Below are 15,227 nucleotides of genomic sequence, written 5' to 3' on the forward strand. Positions count from 1 at the left end.
GGGTTGGAGTCCCATCATCGAGCTCCTTGCTCAGCAGGGAGCCTGCTCCTCCTCTCCCTCTGCTGTTTTCCCTGCTTGTGCGCTCTGTCAACTAAATCTTTTAAAAGAACTTAAAAAAATAAAACAACCCCCAAACCAAATAATTCTGATTAAAAATGGACAGGAGACATGAATAGACATTTTTCCAAAGAAGACATCCAGATCGCCAACAGACACATGACAAGATGCTCAACGTCACTCATCATCAGGGAGATGCAAATCCAAACTGCAATGAGATACCACCTCACACCTGCAGGATGGCTACAATCAACAACACAGGAAACAGCAGGTGTAAGCAAGGATGTGGAGAAAGGGGAACCCTCCTACACTGTTGGTGGGAACGCAAGCTGAGCAGTCACCCTGGAAAACAGCATGGAGATTCCTCAAAAATTTTAAAATAGAACTACCCTACAATCCAGTAATTGCACTACTAGGTATTTATGCAAAGAATACAAAAATACGAAATCAATGGGATACATACACCCCAATGTATATAGGGGGATTATCTAGAGTAGCCAAATTGTGGAAACAACCCATGTCCATCACCTGATGAATGGGTAAAGAAGATGTGGTGTATATATACAAGGGAATATTATTGAACCTTTAAAAAGAATGGAATGTTATCATTTGTAATGGCATGGACAGAGCTAGAATGTATGAAGCAAAATAAATCAGAGAAAAATACATATGCTGTCACTCACAGGTTCTAATTCAGCAGGTCTGGGGTGGTCTCATATTCTGCATTTCTAACAGGCTTCCAGGTGATGCTGATGCTGCCGGCCCAAAACACATTTTCATTAGGGAGAGTTTAAAGCAACCTCAGGTCCCTGGAGCCTGTGACATTCCATCGGGGTGGGAGGAGGGGGTCTAGTATGGGCTGCATTGGTATTTCCCTGTAGGGATGGAAGGAGAAGGACTATGGTACCCAAATTCAGATTAAATTTCCTCAAGAATTTTTCCTCCGTTATCTGAAAAAATTCTGCAAAAAAATTGAAGGTTTTGATATAATGCTTTGTTTAGGATTGTGAGTTTCAGATTTCCCAAAAAAAATTTTTTTTGTTTGTTTTTGTCTAGAGAGAGACAAGCACATGCTTGAGCTGGAGCAGGAAGGGAAAGAGAGAGGGAGAGAGAGGCAGACTCCTCTCTCCGACCCTCCCAGTCTCCCATGTCAGCTGAGCACTGAGCCCAACTGGGGCTCGATGTCACCACTCTGAGATCATGACCCGAGCCAAAACCAGGAGTTAGATGCTCAACCAACTGAACCACCCAGATGCCCCTAGATTTCAAAGATTTTTTTTTCAACATTTTATTTATTTGACAGAGCATGTATGTGTGCACATGAGAGCATGAGCAGGGGTGAGGGGCAGAGGGAGAGGGTGAAGCAGACTATCTGCTGATCAGGGAGGCCATGTGGGGCTGGATCCCCCCCAAGATTTAACAATCCCTTTTTAACCAGTTACCTTTATCAAATTTTCTCAAGACACTCTCCATCGTTCTCATAGAAATAGTGTTTCCAATCCATATAAATAATGTATCGATTTCTATCTTTATATGTATGACCAACAGTACAGTGGGCATCAGGTGGTTTATGAACACAGGTGACATGAATATGCATGCATCATCGTGATGCAGGCAGGCTGGGTGCAAGAATCCTGGAGAAGCTCCTACAGGACCAGCCAAGACGGTCCTTGGCTTCACGCTGGCCAAAAATCATATGCACACAGGGGAAGTGGAAAGAGTTTTTTAGTGTGAGTGAGGGGCAGAGAATAGCAGACAGAGCATCTGGGAGACTTAGAGAAGAAAGGAAAATGAGTCTCACCATTGCTTGGGGCTAAGGGTTTGTGTTGTAAAACGGTCTAGGTTCCATGTTCCTCCAGGAACCCAGGACAGGGTCCAATCAAAGGCAAGGGCCAGGTGAACAACAGATGTTCTCCCAGGAGTCAGCCGAGATTTATTCAAAGCGAATGTCCCAGAACATGTTCAGGATCTGGCTCTTCTGGGATGTTATTAGGTGTTTGAGGTCCTAGAACAAACTCAGAGAACTGACTCCCTTGCTTCCCCCTTGAAGTGGGAACAAAGCCTCTCAGGCTTATTCAGAGGCAAAATACCAAACAGGAGTTAATGCGGCCCAGCAGCAAAAGAGCAGAGATGAAACCTTTCTCAAATGGAGTTCTTCAGCCTCCCAACCTCAACAATTTTCATAGAAATCACCTTTTATTTATTTATTTATTTATTTATTGCAACCCTATTCCATAGATATGCCCATACCTTGTATCTGTGTCTGTATCTATCTTGGTCTGCCTGGGCCCATCCCCTCATCTATGCATTCCCGCAGTCACACAATCAGCATCAGTGTGGGAACAGACACAATTGACAGGACAGATGTCATAACGCCGTATTGAAGAGGAACTATGGGCCGCCATCATCCAGTTTGCGTTGGGTACAGAATGATGGGTTTTGCAAAAGGATTGGAAAGCACAGATTGATGGTTTAGGGGTGCTCAGGTAAGAGAGCCATTGTTTAAAAACAGAAGGAGGACAGGAGAGACAGTGGGGAGACCATTTTAACTGGGGGTGTTCAGGAAAAGCGCTCTGAGGAAAGGGGTCTACAGGTTGAAGCCTGAGTAAAGAGAAAGAACTCACCCCTCTAGGGAAGGAGAGGGGTCAGAGGAAGAGAAACTGCCAAGTACAAAGCTCAGAGGTGAAAACAAGTTCATAAACTCCAGGAAACGAAGCTCAGCCTGAAGCTGCTTCAGCCCTGAGTCGGGGAACTGAGGATGGGATGTGGGGTTGGCTCAGGGCCTTACAGGACATGGTAAGGATGTGGGATTTTATTCTAAAAGCAATGTAAGCCATGAGAGGTTTTAAATAAGGGAGGGCATGATCTGATTTTTTGTTATTATTTTTGTAATTAGTGTGGCTTCTGTGTGGAAATTACATGGTGGAATTTTTTTTTAAATTACTTAATAACAGATAAAGACATCAAAGAACCCTGTTTCCCTATGTATCCTAAATATATGCCCATTCTAGAGCCATTAGCATTTAATATTACATATATTTCTCTTTTTATTTTTTTATTTTATTTTTTAAAAATATTTTATTTATTTGTTAGAGAGAGAGAGAGCATGAGCACAGGCAGACAGAGTGGTAGGCAGAGGCAGAGGGAGAAGCAGGCTCCCCGCCGAGCAAGGAGCCTGATGTGGGACTCGATCCCAGGATGCTGGGATCATGACCTGAGCTGAAGGCAGCTGCTTAACCAACTGAACCACCCAGGCGTCCCTATATTTCTCTTTTTAGAAGTATATTTTTGAATTGAAAAATATAGTTATTTTGGCTTAATATTTATTAAAAATATAAAACATTTGTGGGAGAAAGCTACTCATTGGATTAGAATTGTAGGATATTCCTTGGTTCAGTATATCTCATGAAAAGCTAGCAATAAAAAATGTGTCGTGCCTTTTTTTTTTTAATGTGGTTCATGTTTTGAATGTTATTAAAATTGAACCTTCAAGTAAAGGAGATTGGGGGCTGAGTTAGAGCAGATATATCTCGTTCTGTGGAATTTCTAAGGATAAAGAGATAGATTCATAAATATCTAGGTTGTCTGATAGTCTTTCCAGGTAGCAGAGCAATGAAAGGCTGACAGAATTTTGGGTAAGACAGGTAATTAAATACAGAGACAAAATAGTTTCTGGGGGAACCTGCTGGTTTCATGGCTTGAGGTCTGAGAAATAATCCATTCTACTTTTGTGATAGACAACAAATTAGTAATCAAACAGATTCTTTTTTTTAAATGACCGACCTTTGGGACCCGTGAGAATGATGTTTGCAGATTTAATGCATACTGGTTCATACAAAAGCAATTACGGCTGAGAATATTGTGCATTTTAGTCTAGCTCTTTAATGATTAATTACCTGCCTTTGGCACCTACCAATCAAGAACTGTCATTTACCAAATACTTCAGTTTTTCTAGGGTAATATTTGAGTGTTTTTATGTACAGTGTTTGATAATCTCCGAGCTTGTTATTTTTGATAATCCTACCCCAGTGTCACTTTTCTTCTCTCTTTTTTTTTTTTTTTAAGATTTTATTTATTTATTTGACAGACAGAAATCACAAGTAGGCAGAGAGGCAGGCAGAGAGAGAGAGAGGGAGAAGCAGGCTTCCCGCTGAGGAGAGAGCCCGATGCGGGGCTCGATCCCAGGACCCTGGGATCATGACCTGAGCCGAAGGCAGAGGCTTTAACCCACTGAGCCACCCAGGCGCCCCCCCAGTGTCACTTTTGATGCAGTGTAGGCCTTTTACTGACATAAGGGTTATACCATGGTAGAAAAATACCAACTGTTAACATCTCACGAGAAAGGTCGTTTGTAATATGAACACTTAGAAAGCTGGATTTTCAGCTAAAGGAGTAAACATTTGGTTTTTATTTATTTGTTTTTTAGACATTTGTTTAGAAGTGTGTGAAAGCAAATGAAAATATTAGGAGATCTAGTTAAGATTTGGAATATGCGTATGTATGAGATATTTTCACAACCTTTATACCAATATCATAATATTCATACTATTAAAGTTAATAATAGCCTTAATGATATTTTTTAAGTATATTAATTTTCTTACAATGAATTAGTTCTTGACAAGGCTGGTGAGAAAAGCCAGCTCCAAGCAGAGGTCTGTCTAGAGATTAGCTGACAATTTAGTCAGAGACTGACTTACTCTTTTGTGAGAAGACCATGAGATGTGACTGATAATTCAGTCTCCCCCACAGTGGGTTGCTGCGCATAATTACCCTTAGGCCTCCTCAGATCTAAGAGGAAGGCCTGACATACTGTAGGAAATTAGGTTCTGTGTGCTTAGTTAATGTCCCATCAAAGCTTGGGAAAGCAAGACTCTGCAAACTGAGATTATACTAAGGTTTTTGGTTTGGGTTTTTTTGTTTTATTGCTGTTTTTAATGCTTTTCTACCATTATAATTCTGGAAAGTGTTGAAAAGTCATACTTGATCTCACTTGGATTAAGTCTACCTTCATCCGGGATTCATACTGGTTTATAGCTTATCCAATAACTCTTAAAATATAAGAGGGGAGGGGTGCCTGGGTGGCTCAGTGGGTTAAGCCGCTGCCTTCAGCTCAGGTCATGATCCCAGGTCCTGGGTTCGAGCCCCACATCGGGCTTTCTGCTCAGCAGGGAGCCTGCTTCCTCCTCTCTCTCTGCCTACTTGTGATTTCTCTCTGTCAAATAAATAAATAAAATCTTTAAAAAAATATATATATATAAGAGGGGAAGGGCTAATGGGCAGGCACTGATTAAAGTTGACCTTTTCCTATTCCCCAAGAAATACACTGCTGGAGAGGAATCAGCCCTAAGGAGGCATTTGCAAAGCATTGTTTCACTCCCCCATCTTTAGGTATTGTTACTATGAAAGACTTTGCGATTGCATCTGTGATTCCGTATTTGGGAAAATGCAGGATGCTCCGGGTTATAACCAGTGATTATGTAGTAACAGACCTAAGATTCTGATTGGAGCACACACACATTGCTGGGATCACCATCAAATGAAATGAGGCTCTCTGTCCATCGGCCCTGAGATACTCAGTGAACCGGAAGTGAGGAGAACCTATTTTATAAGGTTTTTCAGAGCAAGGGAGATTGCTTCTGCTATCTGCTACTAGTTTGTTTTCTCACGTAACTCCTTGTTATAGCTCATTTTGTTTTGTGTGGAACCATTTTTGGGAAAATGGGATTTCCCCCTTAAGATAGATAGAATGTTTTGTCGTTTGTCTCCTGTGATTTTGGCATAGCAAATACAGAAACGAGGGACAGTCCATGTCTGGAGTTCCCTGTCTATGCAAAGTGGGAGTGGGGGATGCAGAGTGTGGTAAAATTGTAGGCTGCAACGTAACAAGTGCTATCAGTTATGGAGGGGACTGTAAGGTCTTCTGGGACCTGGAGGAGTTCTCTGTGGGGGACACAAACAAAAGACCTAATATCTGGGCCCGCACCAAGATGTTACTGCTGACACCAACCAGAGTAACAGGTCTTTGTAGTTGTTTCAGCTGTAGAACCACACAGATAATGGATTTCAGAAAGGGATTTCTATCCACTCCTGCAATTTTTAATTAATTACTTAATTTTTTAGTTTTGCCTTTTTCATTTAGAAGAAAGTATTCAGACCCATGGATCTCTCACAGATAGATATCTTTTGATTAATTCATTCACTAAAAGTAAACATCAGATACTAAAGTCATCCTTAATTTTACATTCCTTTTCTTCAGTCCGCACTGAACAATGCAGGTTTAACTACAACAAAGAACATAACATCTGTTTTCAGTTAGAGCCTTTCAGTGAAAGTTTTGAGATAAAGCCAACTCTGTGAATTAATATTAACCCAAACTATCATACGTGCAAAGGAGTCATCCTCCCCAATATGGGGGGGGGGGGGGCATATAGAAAACATGGCAAGGTGGATATTATGAATAACAATAAAAAAATATGAGTAAAACAGGTGGCAGGAAATAGCACAGGGTAAGAAAACTTTGTAAAAAAGTCAAGTACCCATTTAAGATGCAAAAACCTCCTAAGGGGAAAATTCAGTTTCCAAGTTTCAGCTCTTCTTGTGTTAAATGCTGCTTTTTCCTGTTACTAGACATTGGTTTTTCTTTTCCAGGGTAAGACCACCTGGTTATTTGGGTGTTTACGCTTCTATTAATTATAATTTGGTCTAGGACACAAATTTGTATGTGTTCATCCACATCTTCAAGGGTTGAAAATGAATTAGGTAGTAGCTCTACAGAAAATGTGCTTATGCCCCACCTTCCTCCTTTTAAATCTCTCAGAGTATGTATATTAGGACTAAAGGGCTTTATTATAAAAAGCAAAATAAGTAATAACTAGTCGAGCAGAGATTTCTCTACATACCTGGGTCTCAGTTATTCTGGTAACAGGGTGATAGTAAGTAGATCTGCAAATAAGAAAACTGAAAGGCATGGGAAGTGTTGGAGAGACTAAGATTTTTAAGTCCTGACTCTGGCTGACCACCTGGATACCATCTGTACCTGGAAGCTAGTCCCCAGGAACCTGGGAACTTTCCGGCATGAAGCTTTCGGCAACTTACGAGAAGTCTGATGCTGGGCAGAATTCACCCAGATCAGCTGCTGCTGAGACACTGAAATCATCAGAAAGGGCGTGAGGGTATCACTTCGATTCATATTCAGGGCTTGAAGATGACTGAGAGACAAGAAGGTATTGAGAGAAGCTGAGTCTCATGGGAGCAGCCTTCAGTAACCTGGCTGATCCCAGACCTGTCCCAGCTAAATCGTCCCGCTCAAGGCCAGGCCGGAATACTACAGGTGTCTGAACGGTGGGGTAAGAGAAACATCTCACCAGATGCATTCCTGGATTATTCAGGTAGCACAGCTTAAACATAACAAAACAATTCTAATACCACAAGTTCATTAGCACTAATATTTTGAAATATCTTCCAAAACACTAAAAATGATGCTTAACCTAATACAGCATTGTCCCCAAAATAGGATTTTGTATTTTCAACGGCTTACCAAAACATGTATCTTACAATTCTGAGGTAAACTTCTTTATTTTCTTACACAACCAAAAATCTTAAACTATCTTAGTACATTACCATTTTAACAGGTCATAGTTTAGTCTTTACGTGCAGTTTTCACACTGTTTAACCCAGTTATTTTTAAAAATGTAGTTAACGTATTGTAGACACTTTTAATATTGCTGCATATTCTTTGTAATCTTATTTGGTATAATATCACCATGTTCGGAGTTATTTGTGTATTTATTTACAGTGAATAAAAGTGAAAAGACCCACTCCTTCCTCCCCCTACCCCCCCTATTAAAAATACAAACAACAACAACAAAAAAAGACAACAAGATGAAATGAGATAAAGTTCTGGGAGGGAAACTCTAACCATTCAACTGTGGGGATGCAGAAGTCGGCTTTCTGCATCCATTCCCCATGCTACAGAAAAACTTTAGGACTACTGTCAAACATTTCCTAAAACTGTTCAAGAAGCCCCAGTCGATTTCTGAATTTGTTCCTTTAAAATGAGGATGCTCTGCCTCTGCTCAGGGGGCAGCATGGCGATCTGATCTGCAGTCAGCTGAAGAACCTGCATGATCAGAGCTGCCTTTTCTTGATCCTGAGGAGTTACCTGGCTCTGCCCAGGACTGAAACTGCTAGGCTGGCCTCCACCTTGCTTGCCTGCCCCCTGCATGCCCACTGCTTGTATGCCTGCCCCCTGCATGCCCGCCCCCTGCATACCTGCTCCTTGGATGCCTGCCCCCTGCATGCCCGCTCCTTGTATGCCTGCCCCCTGCATGCCAGCTCCAGGATTTCCCACCCCGGAAATGCTGGAGACCTGTCTAGGTCCCTGAGGACCACCTGCCCCCATACTAATGGGTCCAGGTCCCTGGATTCCACCAGTCATAGGGCCTCTGGAACTGGGGCCAGGACCCCGTATCTCCATCCCTCTTCCATCTATGCCTCTCGCTTCTATCCCTCTGGTTTCCATCGCACAGGTCTCCATTCCTCTTCTCTCCATCACTCGTGTCTCTAAGACTTCAGTCTCCATGGCTCGAGTCTCCAGCCCTCGAGAATCTCTACTACCTCTACCATCCATAGGGAGACCTCTCTGATCTATCATGGGTCCCCTGGGCTCTCCCATCAGCAGTCTGGGATCTGCTAATGGCCCTCCCCTCATCTCATGTGAGGACGGGCCCCGGCCGTCATGACCAGAGGCATGGTGCATGGGGGGGCCCTGATGAGGGGGGCCAAGATAGCCTCTGGGCTCTACTTCTCCAGTGACTGAAAGCAGAGTCCCTCCACGTGGGTCGTTTGGAGCATCTCCCAACAGTCCTCGAGGAGGGAGGCCCCCGGCAGTCATGGGCCCACGAGGTATAGGAGCTCTAGGATCCGACATCTGCACCTGTCCCCGCTCTAAAGGCACTGGACCGACGCCTGGCATTCCAACCTGGGGCTGCATTCCTCCACCAGGGGTTAAGGCACCCGGCCCCGGCCCGGGAACCGCGGCCGGTATGGGGCCCGGGGCCGGAATCCCGCCCTGGATAGGGGTCTGCATCAGAGGAGGGATGTCTTTAACCGGTCTCCTGGCCATGTGCTGAGGCTGCGGGGCGGGAGGGTTCTGCTGGTTGAGCAGAACACTGGGGCCGGGGCCCAGCCCGGGGCCGGGGCCGGGGCCGGGGCCAGGGCCGGGGCCCGTGACAGGCTGGGATTTGCCCGGGATCAGCGGCGTGACATGGATCTTGCGGTGCAGGATCTTCAGCGCAATCTCGGGGTCCATGATCCTCATGACCACCTGGGCCTGCAGCAGCGCGTAGGCCAGCTGCGGGTTCTGCAGCAGCATGTTCCGCGCTTCCTGGTGGCTGTTCTGCACACACAGCTTCATCTGCTTCATGAGCTCGAACATCTGCTCCGGCGGCAGGCTGGCGACCGCCCTAGTGATGGACTCGGGGGCGTCCTCGGGGTCGATGGGGTCCCCGTACGGGGAGTCGATGATGGGCGCCGCGGGCCCGAGGCTCTTGAGCTCCTCCTTGTTCTTCTCGCTGGCGGCGTTGTCCACCCGCAGCGCCCTGCCGCTGAACTCGCGCCCGTTGAGGTTCCGCATGGCACTGAGCGCTGTCTCCTGGTCCTGGTACTCGCAGAAGCCATAGCCCTTGGGCTTGCCCGTCTCGCGGTCGTACACCAGTCGGAAGCTGACCACCGAACCCACCTCCGAGAAAATGTCCTTCAGCTGCTCCTCGGTGGCCTCGTACGGAATGTTGCCCACGAACACGGAACGCAGCGACCGATCCATCGCCGGGTCTCTCACCGCCAAACTCGACATGATTCCGGTTGGGCACACGGCGGAGAGCCGATCCCTCCCGGAGTCGTCCTCTGGCGACCCACACTTCCGCTGAACAACGGAAGCGGCTCTCAGACCCCGGGCGGAAACCTCAGCGACGCGACCGAATCGTTCCGCCCGTCCGTGGACGTCGTACCGCCTCTGCGTTCCCCTCTCTACCTCAGCTAGTGCTTTCGGCCGCTGGACTTTCGTAACTCCGCCAGCTCCTTGTCACCAAAGGCACGATTCCTTTCTCGTCTCTTATTCTGAAGACTTCCCATGGCGAGCCGCCACGACCTCCAGAGAAAGCTTAGCGCGGACTAACCACAGTAAAAATGGCCGCAGGGGCTTCACTGTGGGGACCGGGAGCGACCGCCTCCTTTGACGTCAGTCAGGGGCGCTTTTGCTTCCGTTTGCCCGGCGGGAAACCGCCAACCGCAAGCGGTTTTGATGCTAGGGTCTCCCGGCGCCGTCCTTCCCGCCTTCCTCCAGTCTATTTAAGCCATGTTTAAAATCCCATTGCGGACCATTAGGGTAAAAAGTGTAGACGTTTCAGAGCAGTTTGGGATTTGCTCATTGACATACCACGGCAGCAACCCCAGTTCAGAAAGCATTTGGGGAGAAGAGCTGCTCCAGGCCCCGCGGTGGTAGGGTGCAGCCGCAGGCAGCGGCCCCCGTGCCGACGGTCCTGGTCCTTAACAGTGTTAACCGGTGCTGCCTGGAGTGATTCCTGGCCAGAGACGTTTTGTGGCGGTAGGGTATGAATCACATGTGCCCTGCCACTCCCAGCCTGTAGGCTTAGATTGCTTCTGATTCCTGGGGACTGATGCGATGCTCTAGCCGCGGCTGCCCTGGAGGGAGAAGCAACCTGCTGAGAATGTATTGCTGCTAGTTCAGAAGTCGAGATAGACGTGGGGTGTGGGGTGCCCCCATCACTTAGCAGGTGATAGAGGTGAAGCGTGCAGGACAGGAAAGGGCAAAGCAGAATTAATTCCTCCCTCCTACCTCTTTTCTCTCTTCCCTTCCCTTTCCTTTCCCTCTCTTCCCTTCCTTTCCCTCCTTTCCTTTCTTTCCTTCTTTCCCTCTTTTCCTTCCTTTTTCCCCCCTCTCTCTATTTCTTTCTCTTTCTTTCTTCCACTAATCTCTACGCCCAATATGGGGTCAAACTCACCAACTCATGAGACCAAGTGTCTTGGGCTCTAGCACCTGAGCCAACTAGGCGCCCCTAAAACCAGATTTCTTAACCATGCTGGTGTGTTCTAGCGCTGCTCCGCAGGGTAGCCAGTATCCACTGGGAGGTCCTGAGTGCTGGAAATGTAGCTGGCCTGACTGAGAAATTGAACTTTCAGTTGTTAAGGAAAAATCCACCAAGTAAATTTAAAGATCTGATTGATTTTGTTAAAGGGTTCATGAATCAGGCTGCACCCCATGAGCAAGTACAGAGTCACTCCCAGGAGTTGTACAAAATGTTTTCCTGTTTGTTTTTGTTTTTATTTTTGATAGAGAATGGAATGAGAAAGTTATTAGCAAAATAAAAGGATTCTTCTAGGGGAGGCTGTTTCCTAGGGGGAAAGCAAGGGATCTCATCCTGCAGATACATTATCTTCCAGAACAGGATGGAAAGGACCCAGGAGACAGACTCACTGGTGCTGATGGGAAGGAAAAGGTCCCGACTGACCCAGTTAAAGCTGCCTTCCTGGGGAGACTGAAATCGCAATTAATTGGTTATTACCTGGACTTGGAAGGTCGGTCTAAGTTTCAACAGTTTGGGCCTGTGGTTTTCCTTTTTTTTTTTTTTTTTTAACAGTTTAATTTATTTTTTATTAAAATATAAAAACTGGTGTCCAGGGATGCCTGGGTGGCTCAGTCTGTTAATCATCTGCCTTCAGCTCAGGTCATGATCCTAGGGTCCCGGGATCTAACCCTGCATGGGGACTCCCTACTCAGTGGGGAGTGTCCTTCTCCTTCTGCCTGCCTCTCCCCGTTTGCACTTTTTCCTCTCTCTCTCTGATAAATAAATAAATACATACATACATACTGATACCCAGTTAGACTACTGAAAGCCTTTGTAGTATGTTTGGACCAACTTGGATATAGAATCTACTTTTGCAATGACAAATTTTATTAAGCTTAAAGGAAACATCAAGTATTTCTAGTTAAAATTAAGCATTTTAATTGAGATGGCTTATATGTGTAAATAAATGCAAGATTTTGAAGACTTAAAAGTAAAAAATATCTTGCTAATTATAGCTTACATGCTAAAATATATATATATTTTAAGATTTTATTTATTTATTTGACAGAGATCACAAGTAGGAAGAGAGGCAGGCGGGGGTGGGGTGGGGAAGCAGGCTCCCCGCGGAGCAGAAAGCCCAATGTGGGGCTCCATCCCAGGACCCTGAGATTGTGACCTAAACTGAAGGCAGAGGCTTTAACCCGCTGAGCCACCCAGGTGCCCCATACATGCTAAAATAGTTTTAATACCCTGGAGTAAATGTATTTTAATAATACTCATTTCATTTTTTAAAAAGATTTTATTTATTTATTTGACAGCGAGAAACACAACTGAGAGAGGGAACACAAATGGGGGAGTGGGAGAGGGAGAAGCAGGCTCCCACTGAGCAGGGAGCCCGATGCGGGGCTCAATCCCAGGACTGTGGGATCATGACCTGAGCCGAAGGCAGACACTTACCAACTGAGCCACCCAGGTGCCCCACTCGTTTAATATTTTTTAATGTGGTTACTTAAGGAAAATTAAGTTACATATGTGGATCGCATTATATTTCCAAGGACTGCATTTCTCCAGAGTTTACATCTTAACTCCTAAGCAGAGAATTATTTTAGTCTACATATTCCTTTTGAGGGGATGGCAAACCTTGAAATCACATCCAAAAATTGTGTCATGTAGCTTGAGATCACAGTCCAATGAATAGATCCAAAATGACTAGGACAGTTTAGCTACAAATAAGACAGGGCACCCGTTTACCTTTAATATTTCATCAGAACAGACTGGGCATAGCTATTCGCTGAGACCAATGATAACTTACTTCGCCCAATAATATCTTCGCTCTAATGGCAGCAGGCCGGGTCCAAGGGCCCAGAGGGGCCTCCTGGAACAGCCATGGGGGGGCTTGGTTTCATGTAGGATGGAAGTCACATGTGAGCCAGCGGGAGGTGAGAGCAGTGTTTATTGAAGACATAGAAGGAACGGGTACAGACGGGGCATCTGGGAGACTCAGACAAAAAGGAGCATGAGACTTATCTTTGTTTGGGGTCTGGTGTTTGGTGGAAGGCCATGGTCTGGTGTATGGGTCCCCTCAGGCATCCAGGAACCGTGAGAACAAAGACAAGGGCCCACGTGTCACTCCTTGGAGCCAGAGGTCCTGGCGTGGAGATGTCTAGCTCTGGTGGCTGGAATGCGCATATGACAGCCTCATCCTCTCCTGGTCCTTCCTTAGATGTTCTCTGTTCTCGAGAAATCACTGACTCCTGGTCCCTTACAGGGAACACATACGTTATTTGCATTACGAGGCTTGTGTAAAGTGAGGTGGGGGTACAGGTCTTAGCAAGAATAAGAGCAGGAAAATGAATAGTCAGATTTTTATGGAGTCCTTCAGTTTCCCTGTCTCACTGCTCGTCAAAGAAACAGAATGCCCACCCCTGAGATTCTTCTGCAGGCAGTGAAGTGGGAGTTGAGGCTGGTGTCATTCCGAAAAACTACACCCAAGTCCTTGGTCTCCTTCCCATACATCTCTTTACAGAGAGAAGCCATGGCTTTTTTAGCACATTTGATGTATAATTGTGTTTTTATTAAACATAGTTATCTGGAGGATGGTAAGAGGCCATTAGAATAAATTGTCAAGTTCACGAAAGGTGGTGTGGCTTCTCTGTCGGTTTCCTTTTTGCTGCTCGTGTTGGACCCCTTGGGCCCACACTTCATTGTGCATCAGAACCACCTGGAACCATGGCCTGTTCATCCAGGTGGATGTGTCTTACCGCTTCCCCTCCCCAAACTCAGTATTTCTGGGGTGGGAGTGGAGAGTTTGCATTTCTGACTGGTTCTCAGGTTAGGCCAATGTCTGTGGTCTTGGGAGCCCACTTTAAGAATCATTGATCTGAACAAATGGACTTTAAGTGCTTTCGTTTTGTTGTCTTCGTTTTCCATATATATCGAGTACACTCTGTTGAAAGGTATGAGATATGCGTGGTCTTTAGAGAAAACCTACTATCTTCATGCTGCCCTAACAGAGTTAGTACCTGCTGACCCCACACTGAAGGTACTCTGGGGGGAACAGAGTGGCTGAGGAATGTTGGCGATGAACAGGCAGGGAGAGGCCATGACTGTAAGTGTATGCTTTTTGCCATAGTTCTCCCATATTTTCTTTAGTCCCCCATTCCAAACTGGAAGAATGGTTTGCTGTGACCCCATTCTTAAAGAACCAGAATGACCAAGCACATAGCTCAATGCCCAGGACATGTAAACTAATATTTATTATTAGCTGAGTGGCCCAGAATTACTCAGAGCTCTTAGAAACCTGTGTGTATTTCCTAGTACCAACACATAATTTTCACAGATCTACCTTGGACCAACTTCCGTTTATATTGCTGTCTTTGCTCCCAGAATGTTTACACTTCAGATAATTTGTAACATGGCATAGGATATGAAGAAAAATGTGCATGACATCTTGCATGTTTAAGTGTTTATTCTTTCCGTAAATCAAAATACCAAGTATTCTGAGAGTAAGTAAACAACATCAGAACATACGGCCAAATGAGGGCTGTTCTTCAAACTAATTACCTTTGGAAACTGTAAACTTGATCCATTGATGCTTCCATTGTTCCAAATGATTTTTAAACTCCTACCCTGAAATTGTTTCAGGGCTCCATTTTTAAGTCATACTGGAAAATCGGTGTCTTAACTCAAAAGTACACCTTGTTTTCAACAAAGAACTACCTCTAAGGTGACTTCTCATCGTTCATTCAACAAATAAAATGAGCATCTACCTGTGCTAAGCTCTGTCCTAGGTGCTGAGGATACAGTGGTGAAGAAGACCAAGTCTGTCTGTCTGTCTATCTATCTACCTATGATTTTCTCCCTTGAGTTCAGTGGTTTTCAACTTCAGCCTTCATCAGAATCCTCTCTGGTGCTTATTACAACCCAGGTATCTGTACAGAAGTTTCTGTACAGAAGGTCGGAAGTAGGCCCCCAAACTTTGCATTTCCCAAGATGTTTCTGGGTGGTGCTCATGTTATTCATCTGGGAACCACACTCAGAAAACCTCTGGGTTAGTGAAATGCCACCATCTTTTTGTATCGACAG

General features: G+C 45.3%; 2 protein-coding genes across 3 annotated transcripts in view; one reads left to right on the plus strand and one right to left on the minus strand.

Moving 5' to 3' along the window:
* The window catches only part of PRKG1 (protein kinase cGMP-dependent 1), a 1,261,510-nt gene that overhangs the window by 694,478 nt on the left and 551,805 nt on the right, over positions 1–15,227 (plus strand). The gene's annotated exons all lie outside the window — the stretch shown is intronic.
* CSTF2T (cleavage stimulation factor subunit 2 tau variant) lies at positions 7,614–9,966 on the minus strand. The gene has a single exon (XM_047703636.1). The coding sequence runs from the start codon at positions 9,908–9,910 to the stop codon at positions 8,072–8,074; it is 1,839 nt and encodes a 612-aa protein (XP_047559592.1). The 5' UTR covers positions 9,911–9,966; the 3' UTR covers positions 7,614–8,071.

The sequence above is a fragment of the Lutra lutra genome, chromosome 14, assembly GCF_902655055.1.
Source record: "Lutra lutra chromosome 14, mLutLut1.2, whole genome shotgun sequence".
In the NCBI taxonomy this organism is placed as follows: Eukaryota; Metazoa; Chordata; class Mammalia; order Carnivora; family Mustelidae; genus Lutra; species Lutra lutra.

Excerpts from the sequence above, each read along its gene's own strand:
- CSTF2T (XM_047703636.1), bottom strand. The coding sequence starts at position 9,910 with ATGTCGAGTTTGGCGGTGAGAGACCCGGCGATGGATCGGTCGCTGCGT.